Here is a 16,254-nt window from a genome sequence, read left to right on the forward strand (position 1 = left end):
TGCTCCCTTCTCCAGTCACTCGTCCTTTCACGGCGTCTCCCTTTATTTTACTTTTCTTGTTTTAATTCCGCCCTAAAACACGCAGATATCAGCGTAGGCCTGACAGGGAAATAAATCATAAGCATTTTTTGCCAGTGTATTATGCGCCTTTCTGCAGGCCCTTCCAAACCTAACGATGCCACTTATTAAAAGACTTGCGGTGACGCAGCACAGATGTTTCCTTCCACGAGATTTTAAGTAGCAGCACGTGAGTTCCTAAAACTGGCATACAGGGCATGTCCATTTAGTAAAATGTTCGTTAGCAGGTTGCATCGTTTGCTTTAACCATCAAAAGGTTCGTGTGAGGTTGCAGCCCGGTGTCCGTCATCCTCCCATCAGCGTCCCTGGGTGCATTCACGGCAGTTTTTGGTATTCTTTTACACGCTTTAACGAGCAGTGTTTTTCACCTTTTAAGCCCTCAGTGCTATGTGTGTGACTCTGCTCGGGTTCACCGTATGTGGAGCTGGCATCCCATGACACCTCGGGCCTGGAGTGATTTGCAGTGACGCCATTACTCAGCAGTTTACAGTTGGTTCTGGTCTGCTTTATCTGTATGGGGAGGGGAGACATCAAAGGTGTGCAGTGGCTCCCAGCCCCCGAGAGACTGGGCGGGGCAGCTACCTCTTATCTCTCCATCTTTTCACAGGGCACACTGTCTCTGATAGCATCCCGACCTCGGACCCTTTAAAGACGGTCACGTGGTTCGGCTGGACAAAGGGGCCTGAATGTATCTGCCGCCAGCAGCTTCACTTGCGCTCTGCATCAAAGGCTGTCGTCTTCTCTTTTCGAGAGCCTGCGCTGTGCCTCATGATCTGCTAAATCTAGGCAGAATGGCTAGGTTGGAACCGGAATCTGGAAGGGGGCATGGCCGAATCAAGGGCTTGAGGCTTGCATCATACTTTCTATCACACTTGTTTAATTTCCGCAAGACTGTGTGTTCCGTAAACTCCCTTATTAGGTGACTGGATTAAACACTGTCACGCAGTATTTATTAAATGAAGTCTGTTCACGGGCTGCGTGCGCACCAGAGCACAACTCACAAAGAGATGGAATGAAACAATGCAGAAGTTGTTCCAAAAAACAAAAGGGGAGTTAGCGGCTCAACTTTTCAGCTTCTTTCTAACCAGGCCCGCAGGCGCCGCAACACGGCGCTGAAACCTCCAGGGCACAACTAAATACATTTAGGGCAAGCACCCTTTTATCTATGTAGGTGTTTGTACATGAGGCATAGGCGAGTGAAGTGTTGGTAAGTAAGGCATTAGATCCCTTAGGCCCTTATCCTGGTCGTCAAGGTAATACTGGTTCAAGATCGAGCTCCCTTGTAATGTGCATTTACTGGGTGCACAGTGCGTCACCCTCACTCACCCTCAACCCCTCACCCTCACTCACCCTCAACCCCTCACCCACCCTCAACCCTTCACCCTCAACCCACCACTCACCCTCACTCTCACTCACCCTCACTCACCCTCAACCCCTCAGCCTCACCCTCACTCACCCTCAACCCCTCACCCACCCTCAACCCCTCACACTCACTCACCCTCACTCACCCTCAACCCCTCACCCTCACTCACCCTCACTCACCCTCACTCACTCACCCTCACTCACTCACCCTCACTCACTCACTCACCCTCACTCACCCTCACTCACCCTCACCCTCACTCACCATCAACCCCTCACCCTCACCCACCCTCACTCACCCTCAACCCCTCACCCTCACTCACCCTCACTCACCCTCAACCCCTCACCCTCACCCACCCTCACCCACCCTCACCCACCCTCACCCTCACTCACCCTCAACCCTTCACCCTCACTCACCCTCAACCCCTCACCCACCCTCAACCCCTCACCCTCACTCACCCTCAACACCTCACCCTCACTCACCCTCAACACCTCACCCTCACTCACCCTCAACCCCTCACCCACCCTCAACCCCTCACCCTCACTCACCCTCACCCTCACTCACCCTCAACCCCTCACCCTCAACCCCTCACCCTCAACCCCTCACCCTCACAACACATATTGTGTTACAATAGGTGTCACATTTGCGAAAGATAAAACTATCTAGAGATGTAGCATAACGACCAGAGCTGCCATATAAGTCACGTAAATACAAAACATGTTGCATTCCAAATGCTATAGGTGTCACATTCGCAAAAGTTATAACTATTGGCATTGTAAATGACAAAGCCATCAATTTAGCAATTTTAACAACGAAAAAATAAATAAATTATGTCATTTACAAGACCAATAACTACAACTTTTCTAATGCGAAACCTATTGCATTCCAACCCCACTCACCCACGCAACGCCACTCACCCACGCAACGCCACTCACACACGCAACGCCACTCACACACGCAACGCCACTCACACACGCAACGCCACTCACACACGCAACGCCACTCACACTCCACTCATCCACGCAACGCCACTCATCCACGCAACGCCACTCATCCACGCAACGCCACTCATCCATTTGCAAAACGAAAAAAGTTAAACTCTTCTATTGCGAGACCTATTGCATTTTCAATGCTTGTTTTCCTTGCTTTCTCAGAATGTTACTCAGCGTCAGTTGCAGGGGGGCTCACCCTAGGGGACACCCAATCCTGGCAAGACCTGCCACTGACTAGGACCCTCTCCGAGCCGCGCACTTATACAGCGCCTAGATGCTTCTTTAAGTTTATTTCCAGCCGGGGGGTTTCTCGCGCTGATGCCACAACCCTGAACCCTCAGGGGTCTTCTTAACAAGTCCAAGCATCAGCGTAAACTGACAGTGTTCTTAGTAGTGTATCAAATGGCGGCCCCAAGCGGCTGGTCCATCACTTTTGTGTAGTTTCTTCCGGAGCAATGTGGGCGTTTACTTCCGGTATTTGCTGGAGGATCACTTCCGAAACATCGAGCTTAGTCTCTTGCCTGCTTCTTCCGCGGTGGCAGTGTTGTCTTTTCCGGGGGGCGGGTCGATCTTTTTTGTAGCCAATCACAGGGCGGCTGGGGCAGTGCCACCACCCACATCGTCCTAGCCCCAGCCCATCGCCTGTCATTCAGTATAAACTAGCTTTCCCGTTGCCTCCCCCCTGCCCTCACTACTTGAAGTTGCTCCGAGTTCTTCTTGCAGTCTTGTGGGCCAGGGGGGGAAGCAAAGCAGCAGAAATCCGATATTTTCCTCTCTCGGGAGGCGGGGCTAGGGCTACAATTCTGGGATATCCGCCTGCTTCAGGAGAGTTGTCATGGGTGTCCTGGAGGACTAAGTGACGGTTGCAGGGTCCGGTTAGGTACCCCTCCTCAGCCGGTCTGTGGGGACCCGTGTTCCCCCCACGGGGTAACCCTGCATCAAGCTGTTTCGCCCAACGAGAGGACGCTTGGACGGGTGCTGCTACATCCTCGCCTAGGCCTGACCCTGACCCTGGAAAAAGCTGCGTCCTGTGCTCGGGGGGCAGAATTGGGAGGGCGCCTCCCCAGGCCCCCGCCGGCAAGGTGCCCCCAAGGGACTAATATCCCTGTGTAGGAGTGGCGAAGAAGGGAGCAGCCTCGCCCTGGCCTGGAGATAGGTGGAAACATTCCCTGGGGGCTCTGGGGAGCTCATGCCCAGTCTTGCCTGCATCATCTGATCCCTGGAGGTGAAGCAGCAGAGGGAGCACCATGAAGAAGCAATTCAACCGCATGAAGCAGCTGGCCAACCAGACTGTGGGAAGGTAAGACCGGGGTGGGGGCTTTGCTTTAAAGTGCAGTGACATTTATGAGCTCTGTGAGGTTTTATTGCGCTGTCAGTGAGCAGGTTAATGACATCCCACAGTGTTAGCGATCCCCAGACTCCTATGAGCAACTAAATAAAGTGCTTATTACTCATTAGTTAAGGTATTCTGCTGTCGGGCTGAGAAACGGAGCGCCCAATATTCAGTCATAGAGAAGAGGACCTTGGAGTGAGACTGGAATGAGCTGACACTTCTTGTGCACGGCGCTGTGACGAGTTGATAGTGATGGGTGTAATTACTGTGTTAAGAGTGTGACTGGGAGGTGCAAAGAATGCTACAGTTTGATGAAACTGAAAGCCCAGACTGTTGAAAAGGATCTCTCTGGAACTGCATTTAAGCTTGCCCCCACACAAAGTTAGAAAAGGAGCTCAAGACTCATCTGTTCGTCCAATCTCTGCCCCCCAAAAATGCCCATGGGCTTCCCACTACTGCCATGACTCTGAGCTACGTTGGACGAATATTCTATTTACTAATGCCTCACTTTTAGTAATGTTGTTCTTTGTAGAATTGTAATGTGTTCTTTCTTAGCCTCTGTGTGATGTGCAATGAATAGTTGTCCCTTCGGGCTACAGGTGTGCTGTTAACATTTCCTAATTAAAAAAAAAAGGGATGATATGCGAGGGATACATACATCTGTTCTTGATTGAACGTGTGAGTTATAAAACATCCTCCATAGGTTTAAACTTTGAAGTGTGTGTTATTCTTCCTTGGGGTGACCCTTTGAGGTTTAAAGAGCTTTGTGATAAAACGTTGGGATGATGAATGCGCCACAAGCGGACACACAGCAGTCTATTATGCCACATACTCTAGAGTAAGGATCTCTGTTCTGAAGATCATCATACGTGCTGCTTTGCTATTGCGTGGAATCTATAAAGAGGTCACTGTGCGATGACCAAGGATGTTGGATTGCTTAAGGTCTTAGATGCTGTGCTATTCAGTAACACAGGGAACTGCAAAGCATGGTATATGGCACTGTGGGGTACTTTGCCCATGAGCAACGGTGGAACTGTATCTTGCTCTTGTGTGAGGTAGAATTAAGATGATGTTATGATGCCCTGTCCTGTGGCAAGGCTCGATCATGAAAGTAGCAATGGGGTTGGTGTCTAATAGTTAAGTGTTAGAATATGCCCTATAATTAGAATAGTTCAAGTATATTTTTGTACCTCATGGCTGTACTCCAATCTTTAAGCATCTTTAATGTTGGTACTGCCAGATATGCGGCGTTACAGAAGTGTATCCTCTGACCCAGGATAGCCAATGATTCCTTCTATTAGAAAAAGGTACTTTTGTGCACAAACCTAGAAGTGTTTACCACCAGCAATTACACCATTGTAGCCTTGTGTATTCATAGGTGACATATACAAATTGAATCACCCTGCGTGCATTTAATAGGTTTTCAGCATTGATACTTTTTATAATCTTTAATAAATTAAACACATCCTTCTAATGAAAGTTTGGTTTCCCAAATGATGAAGACCTAATTACAGTTGTTGTCATTTCTTAGTCATCATGACACGCAAGGGCATTCTTTCTTTCAACCCTTCAATCCAAGCTTAATGTTTCTTGTGACCTTCTGATTTTTATCTTGTTGTTTTCGTGGAAGTATTCAGGTTTTCCACAGGACTAATTGTATTGCAGTATTTATATAAAGATTATTACCCTTATGTGGGCCACTGAAGCTCTTACATTCATAGGCAGCAAGCTACAGCATGTAGGGTTTGTGGTTGGAAGTTTGTTGTCTCTATTTTATGATCCTACGTGGGAAGTGTTTCCATGTCATGAGTTAGGACCACTGATGTGCGGTTGCCAGTGTATGGAACGGAGCATGTAGAAGTGTGGTGGATGATGTGTGAGAATCAGAGAGGCAGTTTATGGGTTTCACTAAGTTGGAAGCTTTGAACAGCTTGGCATTTCACTTTACAGTATTACTTATGATTATACTCTACTTAGCTGGTTACTGCACTGGTTTGTCCAACCTGAAATTTTGTTTATAATTTTGGTCCTGAGCTTGCATGCAAATATACTGTGATGTTCAAGCTAATGCCACATAAGAGATGTTGAGGGGTGATATATGTTAACAATGGACCCACTTTGCTTCTTGATGTGGGGACCCTGGGATGTGTAAGTTGGCTGTGCTGTGTCTTGCCCATAACGTGCTGAGCAGATCTTCAAATGGTTGACATTTGTGCTCTTGAGTTCCTCGTTCAGTGGCCTTAAGCCTTGTCATCAGGTGATGGGTGTGGTGCATAAAATACTTTGATAGTTAGGGAAGCTTCTAGGTTCTCCTTAGTTACTGAAGTTATTTAGGCCACCCATTTTTAGGGAGACTGCTTGGTACTTCTACAAATATTTTTAGTAGGTCTGATGTGGACATGGGTTTGCTGATTAATTCATCAAAATAGAGCATAAGGTAGACATTGAAGCAAGACTACCATTTGCTGTGCGATTGGCCAGAGTCAAAGGGTGACATATTTCTATATACTAGAGCTATTCATTTTTGTGCCTCCAGTAATCTTCATCGTTTGTTGGGTGGTGCATTTATTTATGGTCCTCTTGCTTTGTAACTTGTCCTTTGGCCTGCGTAGCCTGATGTGGTTCGTGTCATACCACCTCCCTGGTTTGCGGTAAATAGTACGTGCATGCTAACTGGGACCTTCGAAAATTGGCCTTTAGACTCTGAATGCAGTGCTATAGCTCTAATTTCTATTTTTATTCTAGGTTAGGGACATGGGATTCTTATTTCTATCCTTATGTTTTATTGGCATAGCGTAGCAGAGATCTATGGCTAAACTACAGAAATTAAAATTTAATTAACTGTGCTGGTTAAATTACCATATCATGGTGGGAAACGTTGCAGTCAAAATATTGACTTTGAAACAAAGCTTCTTTTTTTCTTTTTATCTTGGAACTGGATATGGCTGATTCACACTGCCTTTCTCCGCCTCTGTAGTTGGTCTTAAGACGTTGCTATCCATTTGCCGTCTGTGAAAGGTATTTGGGAGAGTCTCTCATTCCCGCAAACAAACAATAGAAAGCTGGTAACATGACTAAATCTGTATTCTGTGTAAAACTTTCTTGTTTACATTTACCAACCATCTTAGAGTGTGATTGTTCTATTGAAACTTCCTTTAAACCCCGGTGGTTCTTATAGTAGCAAGCAGAGCAAATGGAAGGCACTAAAAGTCAATCCATGTTCTCACTGAAATTAATGTGAGCGTTTAAATCTTCTTAATGATGCCTACATGGAATCTCTAAGCAGTTATTTATAATGGCTAACAAAGTTGTTCCCAAACCTTATTCTTGAGACACATCTGTGGAAGACCAGATCGATACGAAGATGGAAGATCTGCCCGTAATGATCGCTCTTTGACTTGCATTTCTCGTGCTATCAAAGCCATGGATTCGTTTTAAATGTCTGCAACTCTGTCTGGTTGCCATCCTTCCTGTACAGCATTTTAGGCACCTAGCGCCTCCCTAGAGTCTTTTTTCAGGTATGAACAACTTCATCAATTTTTAATATTGCTGGAATCTCGTATAATTTTGCGGGAGTGTGGCCTGCAGTAGCAACCAAAGTCAGATTTGTGTTTGCAACCATGTTGCCTTTAAAGGTAATTGTTCTTCAGTCAAGGTTTTTTACTGCAGCATACATGCTTGCCTATTGTATTTTAGCACATTAAAATTCTGCACTTATGTGAATGGGCCTCGAGACCAGCATCCATCTTTGTTTACATGTTTTGTATTTCCTTATCTTTATTAATCACAAATCTGTGGTGAATGGTTTCCCCCCCAAACAGCAATCCGCATAAATGTACCAGAACGTTTCCACCAAGCCACACTCGTGTGTGCTCATTGTTGTATAGTGATTGGAACATAAGGGTCCCGGTGAGAAGCTCTTCTATCCCTCTCTTCTAACACTCCTCATGTTCTAGGGCGTGTGTGATTGCCTGATGGCATGTTCAGCCCAGTTTCTCAATGTCGCAGTTGGTATGATTCAGTTCCCCTTGTATTCCTCTAGGTTTTTGTTTTGTAGCCTCATTATTTGGCTGGCTTGGGACTAGGGACTGATCACTCTCTTCTCCCCTTAATCTACCTATTCTGTTGTATGTGACCTTCGAAATCTGTGGTGCATTGTCAGGTATCCATTGTGTAAGATGGGGTGTGTAGGGGAGTAGACGCTCTCTCTTTGGGTTTCATAGGAATGCTTGATGTTCTATTATGGGTGGTACCGTGACAGCAGATAGTACTTTGCCATCAGACAGTTACGAAACTGTAAGGTACCCTGCCATGGGGAACACTATGGTAGAGTAACGTGTTTTATTTTGCGGCAGTGAGGTGTAAAGTGCTCTGTCATAGTTTGGCGGCCAGGAAATAAAGTACTTCGACAGTGGGTGGCCATTAGAGCAGGCTTCTGGGATTGAAGAATTCTGCAGGCGCAGGATTTTTCTCCATTATTATGAATTTCCTGGATTGCTGCATTATCTATCTTCCTCTTCATTATTACTGATTTGAATAAAACTTCTTTGTACCTCCGACAGATAAGAAGTTGGTAAAAGAACAGGCATGTAACAGAGTGCACTGACAGCCATGTTACAGACTTAAACTGATCGCCTTTCAACTCCTTATTGCTGTTTTCATGTTTCAAACTGGTACTAAAGAGGTGAAAATATTGCCTTGTATTCATGTTCTTGTTGATGTTGAGAAAGGACTTTGTCTTCAGCAAAGAATACATTTTATCATATTTAAACATAGTTCAAAGAGGATAGAAATAATGATTATTTCTTTGTCACAGGAATGTTTTTCTTCTTTAATATTCATTCAAGTCAAATCACAGACATTGTTCTGAAAGAGGCAGCTAGACTCTGTGTAGAAACCTCTTAGTCATTTGACTACCCTTTTTAGACCTCACCGCAAGAAAACTTAGAGCTCTCTATTGGTTTGCGACTGATGCAGCTCTGATCGTTAACAGTAGAAACCTTTTCCTTTTGGTTTTTCATTGATCTGGGAGTGAAAGTCATGTAGTAACAGCAGGTAGCCCATCCCACTGGGTCATAAGAAAAGGGAGGCAGATGGCGGAGGGTCAGCTAGGATTGCACACAAGTCAAAGAATCTGTTCAATTATTAAGTACTCATTATAGCCTGTAATTGTTTCTCGTGAATAGCATTTTTTGCATTCACAAAATAGCACTCGATCCAGCAAATGGGGGGTAGGGTGAGGAGATCCTGAAAGAAGGGAAACCTACCGTGATCATCGTCGCATCAAGCCTTTGAGACAGAATGTCATCTCTTCCCTTACGAGTGCCCCAGTGCTTGGCAATCAGTATGTGCGGTAACTACTATCCCCACACATTCCATACTTAGGAGTTTTGTGACAAACATAGAAAGAGGCCTTCAGTTTCCCCCTGGTAGATTATAGCAGGTCAGACCTACTCATATTTATTTGGGCCAAATGCGACTTTTGGTTTGTTAAGCTCAAAAAAATTAATTTGGGTCTATTTTTTTGCAGGCTCAACTCGAAATATCCGGTAATTATTGCACCCAGTAACACCAAACACCTCAAAGTAGGATTTTATCATGTATGGTAATTAGGTCATTACCACATCTGATATAGGTGTGCGTATTCGAGGCTTCTGAAGAGACAGAAGCAGAATCTGAGCTCCTAAGCACATTTTTGCGAAAGGGTATCCAATTTTTTCGCTTTTATCAGTTCAAAGAAATGTGGTTTTTATACTGCTTTAGGGAATTGCTGGCGTAAACTATTGGTATGATATTACATGGAGGCGAGGTAAACCATCCGCTGTTACTGGCTTCCTCTGGCTGTTGCTGATGCAAGATGTGCACTTATGTGCTTGTTCTGAGAGCCTCTGCACTTCAGCTGTAGTGTTAAAGGGGAGCATTGGTGTTTTGGAGATGCAAGGACGTGCTGCCCCGACGGTGTGCAGCAAGCACCATACAATAATCCTGCAACGCTATTACATGTGTATCCTAAGGTCCGCAATGAGCAATTCGTGGCGGTATCAGACACACATGCACACCTCTCAAAAGGTAACACTGTAGGAAAGCCAGACCCATTGCATTGTTAATGGCCATCAAGAGGGACTTTGACAGAAGGCATCTTCCAGACATCGTGAAAAATCAGACTCCATTTTTTTCCCTCCATTTTTTAAAATTCTTGCCCTCTAAGTGATTGAGAGAAATAAAACCAGAGAAGTGGCCGGTACTTCTACTTGGAGGGCTTGTGCATGAAGGCTCCTGTGCTGGCAGTGGCCTGTCTTATTTTAGCAGCTGCTGTTTTCACTATACCTTAACAAACTGCAGTGGTTTCTCATTGATCTCAGGGGCATTTAGGAAATGGCCCTTGGAGCATAGAAAAGTGCACAATGTTTCTCAGCGTTACATAACGCTGATCTCGGACCGACCTTGGGGAGGCATTCACTGTGGCTCCAAGGTCCTTCTTCTGTCACCACCGGGTGTTAAGGCATGCCACGTCTCCTTACTGTCATCCTCAGGGTGCCCCCATAAGAATCCAGCAGGCCTTGGTACTCATTCCCTTTCTGCCTTTAAAAAAGACCTAAAACGCTTTCTGTTCAATAGATGTCACCTGTCCGGGCCTTATTTATGGCCAACCCTAAGTTTGATATTTTTTATTTAGGTGGTTCTTGCTGTTTTGCTGGGCCCTGCGTTGCTGCTCAAGTACGCTCTGTGTTTCTCTCTGTAAGAGCAATGGTATAAAAGAGAAATGTTGTGTATAGCTTTCCATGTGCTGATGTCAGGCTAAATAAGAGAAATGTTGTGTATAGCTTTCCATGTGCTGATGTCAGGCTAAATAAGTATTAAACACTGATCTCTATAAAGCTTCCTGATGCCTGCCTTCCTTGACCTGGTTTGCACTATACAAAACACAAATAAATAAATGGTCACTGCACATCCATACCATGTTTTAAGCCTGTCTGTGTGGTGGCCACATGGAGCAACAGTGTCCGTGGATCTTTGTTGGAGGTTGGACAAGGGTTGAACCAGAAGTGATGATGTATGTAGAGATGGTCAGCCGAGGTGCAGTAATAAGCAAAATCCTTCTGTTCAGACTGTCTTGAGGCCTTGGTGGGTTTGTGTGCGACAGCAGCTGTTCTGAGTTACATTCCGGTTACTGAAACACTTATTGCATCCACAGACACATTGTGAGACCTTTTTTTTCCCTGCAAGATCTCACTCTTCAGTTCTATCATTTTCTGTTAAGCTTTTCTACATAGTGCGCCTCCTTGTTCCCTGGCAGCTATACTGTAAGTCTAACCCCACCCCCATCTCCCCGACATGTCTTCCTTCAAGCGGTTTTTCCGTGCACCTCTCGGATTTGGGCAGACTTGAGTCCGCCCCGCCCACCTCGGTGTAGGTTTCATTCCAACTGCTGATGAACAAGAAACAGATGTTTTTTGCATTTCCCTGACTCTGCTGTAGTTTCCTGTCATTGCTACGCTTCCGATTTTATTTTTCCACACAGTCCAGTCAATGATCTTCCCAGAGCTGGAGGAGAGCAGATTTGGGATGAACTAAGCAGTTGCATGACTGCACCGTTTGCTGGTACTTCTGAATGAGTGGCAGGGAAGTTTATTGCATGGACGTCATGAATGAATGAATGAATTAATTAATTAAATTACATGATTGCCTCTGCCCAAGCCCCACAGGCTTTTTCTTCCCTTGGGAACCTCCTGATTTTCCTATAGACCATTATCTCCAGTTAAACCAATCTAATTCTTCTTTAATCCATTTTTTTTAATTCAAAAAAAGAGTCCATGTCAGCATTGGGTGCTACTTTAAACATTTAATGTCTGTGTCTCTGGTCACTTGTCTCCCATAGATCCAGAATGACCAAACTTTGCTATTCATTCTTCTGAAGGCTCATCAAAATAACACCCAAACAAAAGCATTGACCGGTTTCTAGGACCTTATAGGTTATTACTGTCGCTTTCAGACTTTTCCTGCAGTGCATGTTATGGTCCAGTGAGTCTGCTGTCTGGGGCGAAATGGAGAGCATCTGTGATCGCACTACACCCCTTAAATCGTACAGCTCAGTGGTGCGCCCAGCCGTTGGGTGGATAGGGGACAATGTTAACTTAGAACAAGGCACAGGAAATTGAACAGCATCCGTAGTAGAGAGCAAAAAGATTTAGCTTGCCCCCAAATTAAAGGGTTTATATAACCATTTTATCCATAAGAAAGCAGTAGAACTACAAACTCCTCATTGTGTAAGCAAATAATTTCATTTTGAACAAATCCACTTACAGAATTACAAATCTTCATATATAACCGTATCACTTTAGCACTAACCTACTTCATCATGAATATTGATTCAGCCCCTCTGACCTAATGTCCTCTGGAGGTTGTCGGAACAAGCTAGTTACGTAAGCAACAGTGGCAGGGGTAGCAAGCGCTATATAAAAGCCAAGCTTTTTCCCTCTTCTATCCCTCCACTATCCTTCTCAATCAAAATAATTAACTATCATATTCATTGCTCAAATTACTTTCATATTTTCACTATTCAAATTCAACAATAAATCCATTATGGGTTCCGGAGTAGCCTGCAACTCACCGAACAAGCATTTACAATGCAACGGTTTCGCCTTTGAAAAAGTTAGAGCTATTGGCATTGTAAATGACAACATTTTTATGTATGTGTTGGTTTTGAAAACAGATAAATAAATGGCACGGTCATTTACAATGCCAATAGCTTAATCTCTCGCAAATGCCACACACAAACGCACAGACCCACACAGAGTCCCACACACATACATACCTACAGAGCCACACACAGAGCCACACACACACATACACAGAGCCACATACACATACACAAACACACACAGCCCCCCCCCCCCTGTCGGGACGCACCCTCCAGGGCCTGCATCAACGGGAAGTCCTTGCAGTTTGAGATGCCGGTGGAGTCGGTAATGCAGGTCTTCCACAAGTTGGACCAGAAGGTGGCCGTTGTGATGACCGTGCCGTCGATGCTCGACACCTTCTATTAGTCGGTGGGCAGCATGGAGCAGACCAGCACCCAGCCCGACAGGGCCAGCAGGAAGGCCACGATCTCCCCCGCCATGCTGGACATGGTCACCGGCGAGGGTCACAGGGCACAGGTGTCAGAGCTGAGGGCACGGGTAAGGGCAGAGGGAATGGTTGGATCTTGGATTCCGGGTGTCTGCTCAACATCCCGTGATTCTTGGCTAATTACGTAATCTCCACAAGCCTATAAAAAACACGAGTATGTGTTGTGTAATGTGGTGCTCATGGAAAGCGGCCTTCGGCCGAGTTCGCGCTATATATAACAGCAACAAAAAAATAACAAAACCACCAAAAAATGCTGTGCATTTGTTTTCACGTGGCGTCTATAGTAAGTGATATTGAAGTACCGGTAAGACAGCGAGATGTCGTTTTGAACACTTTTTGGGGTGTTAGCGTGGGACAAAACAAATGTAGGTGTTGATAAAAATCTTTTTACATAGATCTGCAAGGTGTCTGACACGGTGCATTCCTGTGCGCAGTACGATGTCAGGGATTTATCTCTGTCTCTTAGCAACGCGCGTCCTCAGCACACAGACATGTTGTGTATGAATTAACACATATAATAACAGGATCTCCACAGAGCGGATGAAATCTGCTCAAGTGCTAAACCCTCCGACCCCCCTGGCCTCTGACGTCAGCGGATGGCTCCGCCTCCCCAAAGCGCTGCCACTCATTCAGTTTAAAGAGCCGCACTGAACACTGCCTCAGAAATCACGAGTCACTGTGATTACCAAGTGAACAAATTACAAAAGCAGACGTTAAGTTACATGAGGCAAAAGTGACAATTGTGAGCAAACAAAATATACGAGGTAGCAAAAGGTACATTACATATACGAACTCGAAAGTTTCAAGAAGGAGCTTCGCAAGTAAGCTACTGCCCGGCCGCCATCTTCGGCGGAATGACAAAAACACGCCTTTGCTGAAAAAAAAAACAAGCATTTACAATGCAATGGTTTCGCCTTTGGAACAGTTAGAGCTATTGGCATTGTAAATGACAAAATTTGTATTTATGTGTTGGTTTTGAAAACAGATAAATAAATGGCATTGTCATTTACATTGCCAATAGCCTCTGCAGTCACTAACAATGCAGCAGGCACACCTGACACGGACAGGCAAGCAATGGAAGAATCAATGGGACACAGCGTGCTCTCGCACAAACTTCCATTCCGTATGACGCATGACACCTTTTCCATGTCCCAAAGGATTTTGCTCTGATACCATTAGCACCACATTGGGAGGCATGCTCAGCCACGTCCGAACGATGTCCGAAATAAATAAGAGGGTGAGACGAGAAATGGACTGCCTGTGGAGAAACGGAGATAATGCCTGACAGGTAGCTGGCTCTAACGTTGGCGTGTGCAGAGGACGTAGTTGCATGTCAGGCCTTCCTGACATAGGAGTGGATCTTCAACAGCCTCACCAGCCAGCTAAGCAGATACTGTGATTGGTGTCAGGGATGTCTCAGTGTTACATAAACAGCCCCTCTCTGCCATCTCTTCAGACTGGGCCCGCCTCCCTCTAATGATGAAACACCCCTCCCTCATCCCCCTTTCGAATGAGCCACAGTGAGTCTGCAAGCCTGCCAACCCCACCCCCCGACCCCCCTGCAGTGTACCGGTCTCCTGCCGCAGGGAGGGGCAACGCCACAACCCCTCACACACGAGCGCCCTGATATTATCACAGCAGCCTGTAATTTGTCACAGAAAACAGAGCTCCGTGCCGGCGCCGCTCGGATAACAATCACCAGTGACAGCACTAAAAGCATTGTGTGTGTTTGTGCTGGGAGGGGGCGGGCTGGAGACTGGAGGGGCGATGCCGCAAATTGTTTCACGACTCCGATGTGTTGGTTAAATAACAGCATGTCAGAGAGTGGGGAATCAAAGTTAATTCAACTGTATACAGATCTCCTCAGCAGGAGTGCAAACTTGCAGAGCTGGCTAAGTAGCTAGAAGACATTGCAGCCTCCGTTCCCTCCTATTTAGAATGGAGAAGAGCAGGAGTGTCTGTAAGTATAAGCAAAGGTGCCCGGTGAGAGGAGGGGGTAGATCTGGCGGGTCGGGGGAGGATGGAGAGAGGGGCAGGCACTGCATCATGGCATGGGTTGGAAGGACATGGGGGCTTCGCCTCGCCAGACATCCCCCAAGTGAGTGATACCAATTCTGTCCCGCCTCCCAAATCCTTGTAAACCAACCAGAAGGGGGGGGGTTTATCTACCCAACCACAGCGGAGTCATCCATGTGGGTTCATCCGATAAGTCGAAGGGCCCCCTTCCAGCACAGCTTTACATTGTGGGCAATAGTGGAACGGTCTAATGTTCCTACTTTGAAGCAGGAACCTGGAACTTCTGTAAGGCTGAGAAGATTTAAGACTCTAATCATATGCTGGTACTAAACTATACACCATGGTCCTTAGCTAATACGACTCAGACTTGAACTCCTGATAATTTCATATGGTAGGGAGACATGTGGATATAGTCTGTTGGGTAACAAGAAACAGAAGGAGTGATATGAGAGATGAGATACATATCACTTCAGAGTTATGCTATCGATGCCTAAGGAAGTAAGTGTGCAAACATGGCTTTATCATTGACTATCCAACACTGAAGGAAACTTAGAAAGATGAGAATAGAAAAGAAGGAGAGCGTGTGGGAGTCACAGCTGAGAAAACTGGGCAGGCGTGAGGGAGCATTTCTAAAAAGCTGAGTTGACAAAAGCCAAATAGCACTGGGTTGATCAGTTTAAAGGCATACACATAGCCCGTTAAGTTATTAAACTGAGGTTGCCTCATGATTCTGTAGAAAAAGGGGTTCAGATACGCAATACTATTTGAACAAAAAGAACGCAACTGGGAATCGTTTCTTAAGCAGGTTTAAAATAACAGCAATTTTGAAACATTACAGGCAGGCTCCAGATATTGCCTCAAGCGAAGCAGGACGACAGTATGGGTTGTTAGATTGAAGTGCAACATGCTTCATAGGCAACTAATGACAAAACAATTAAGCTCAGCAGAATGTAGTGCCTGGAAATAGGACAAAAAGAGGGGTAGTGAAGGGACGATCTGATATTTCAAATGGCAAAGATCACTGAAGAAACATAAGATTTGGAATTCACCGGCAGTGAGCCTAGACAAAGTGCGGGGTAGCTGACATGCTTGAGGTTGGAAGGAAGAGCGGAAACGGATGTAAGATGATTTGGCTGGATCAAGGGCCAGAGTTTGGCCTCAAGGGCAGCAAGAGCTCAGAGAGCGGGATTCCATCCATCTTCAGGGGTGGGCATACATCTTTGACAGCATCACGGACAGCGGGAGGGGGGGCGGGAAAGGAACGGACAGCGGGAGGGGGGGTGGGAAAGGAACGGACAGCGGGATGGGGGGTGGGAAAGGAACGGACAGCGGGAGGGGGGAGGGAA

The 16,254-nt window shown here is 45.9% G+C and overlaps 1 protein-coding gene across 6 annotated transcripts in view; it reads left to right on the forward strand.

Annotated features, from left to right (window-relative positions):
• Positions 1–3,044: 3,044 nt before the first annotated feature.
• Positions 3,045–16,254, forward strand: part of ARHGAP17 (Rho GTPase activating protein 17) — a 337,930-nt gene continuing 324,720 nt past the window's right edge. For 2 of the 6 annotated variants that reach the window (XM_078664826.1, XM_078664828.1), the window contains exon 1: positions 3,115–3,730. In XM_078664826.1, coding sequence (XP_078520952.1) covers positions 3,678–3,730 — 53 coding nt within the window. In that variant the 5' untranslated portion in view covers positions 3,115–3,677. Of the gene's footprint in view, positions 3,731–16,254 lie in introns of all 6 variants that reach the window. The other 4 variants (XM_078664824.1, XM_078664823.1, XM_078664827.1 and 1 more) reach the window with 4 other exon arrangements.

The sequence above is a fragment of the Lissotriton helveticus genome, chromosome 10, assembly GCF_964261635.1.
Source record: "Lissotriton helveticus chromosome 10, aLisHel1.1, whole genome shotgun sequence".
Taxonomy (NCBI): domain Eukaryota; kingdom Metazoa; phylum Chordata; class Amphibia; order Caudata; family Salamandridae; genus Lissotriton; species Lissotriton helveticus.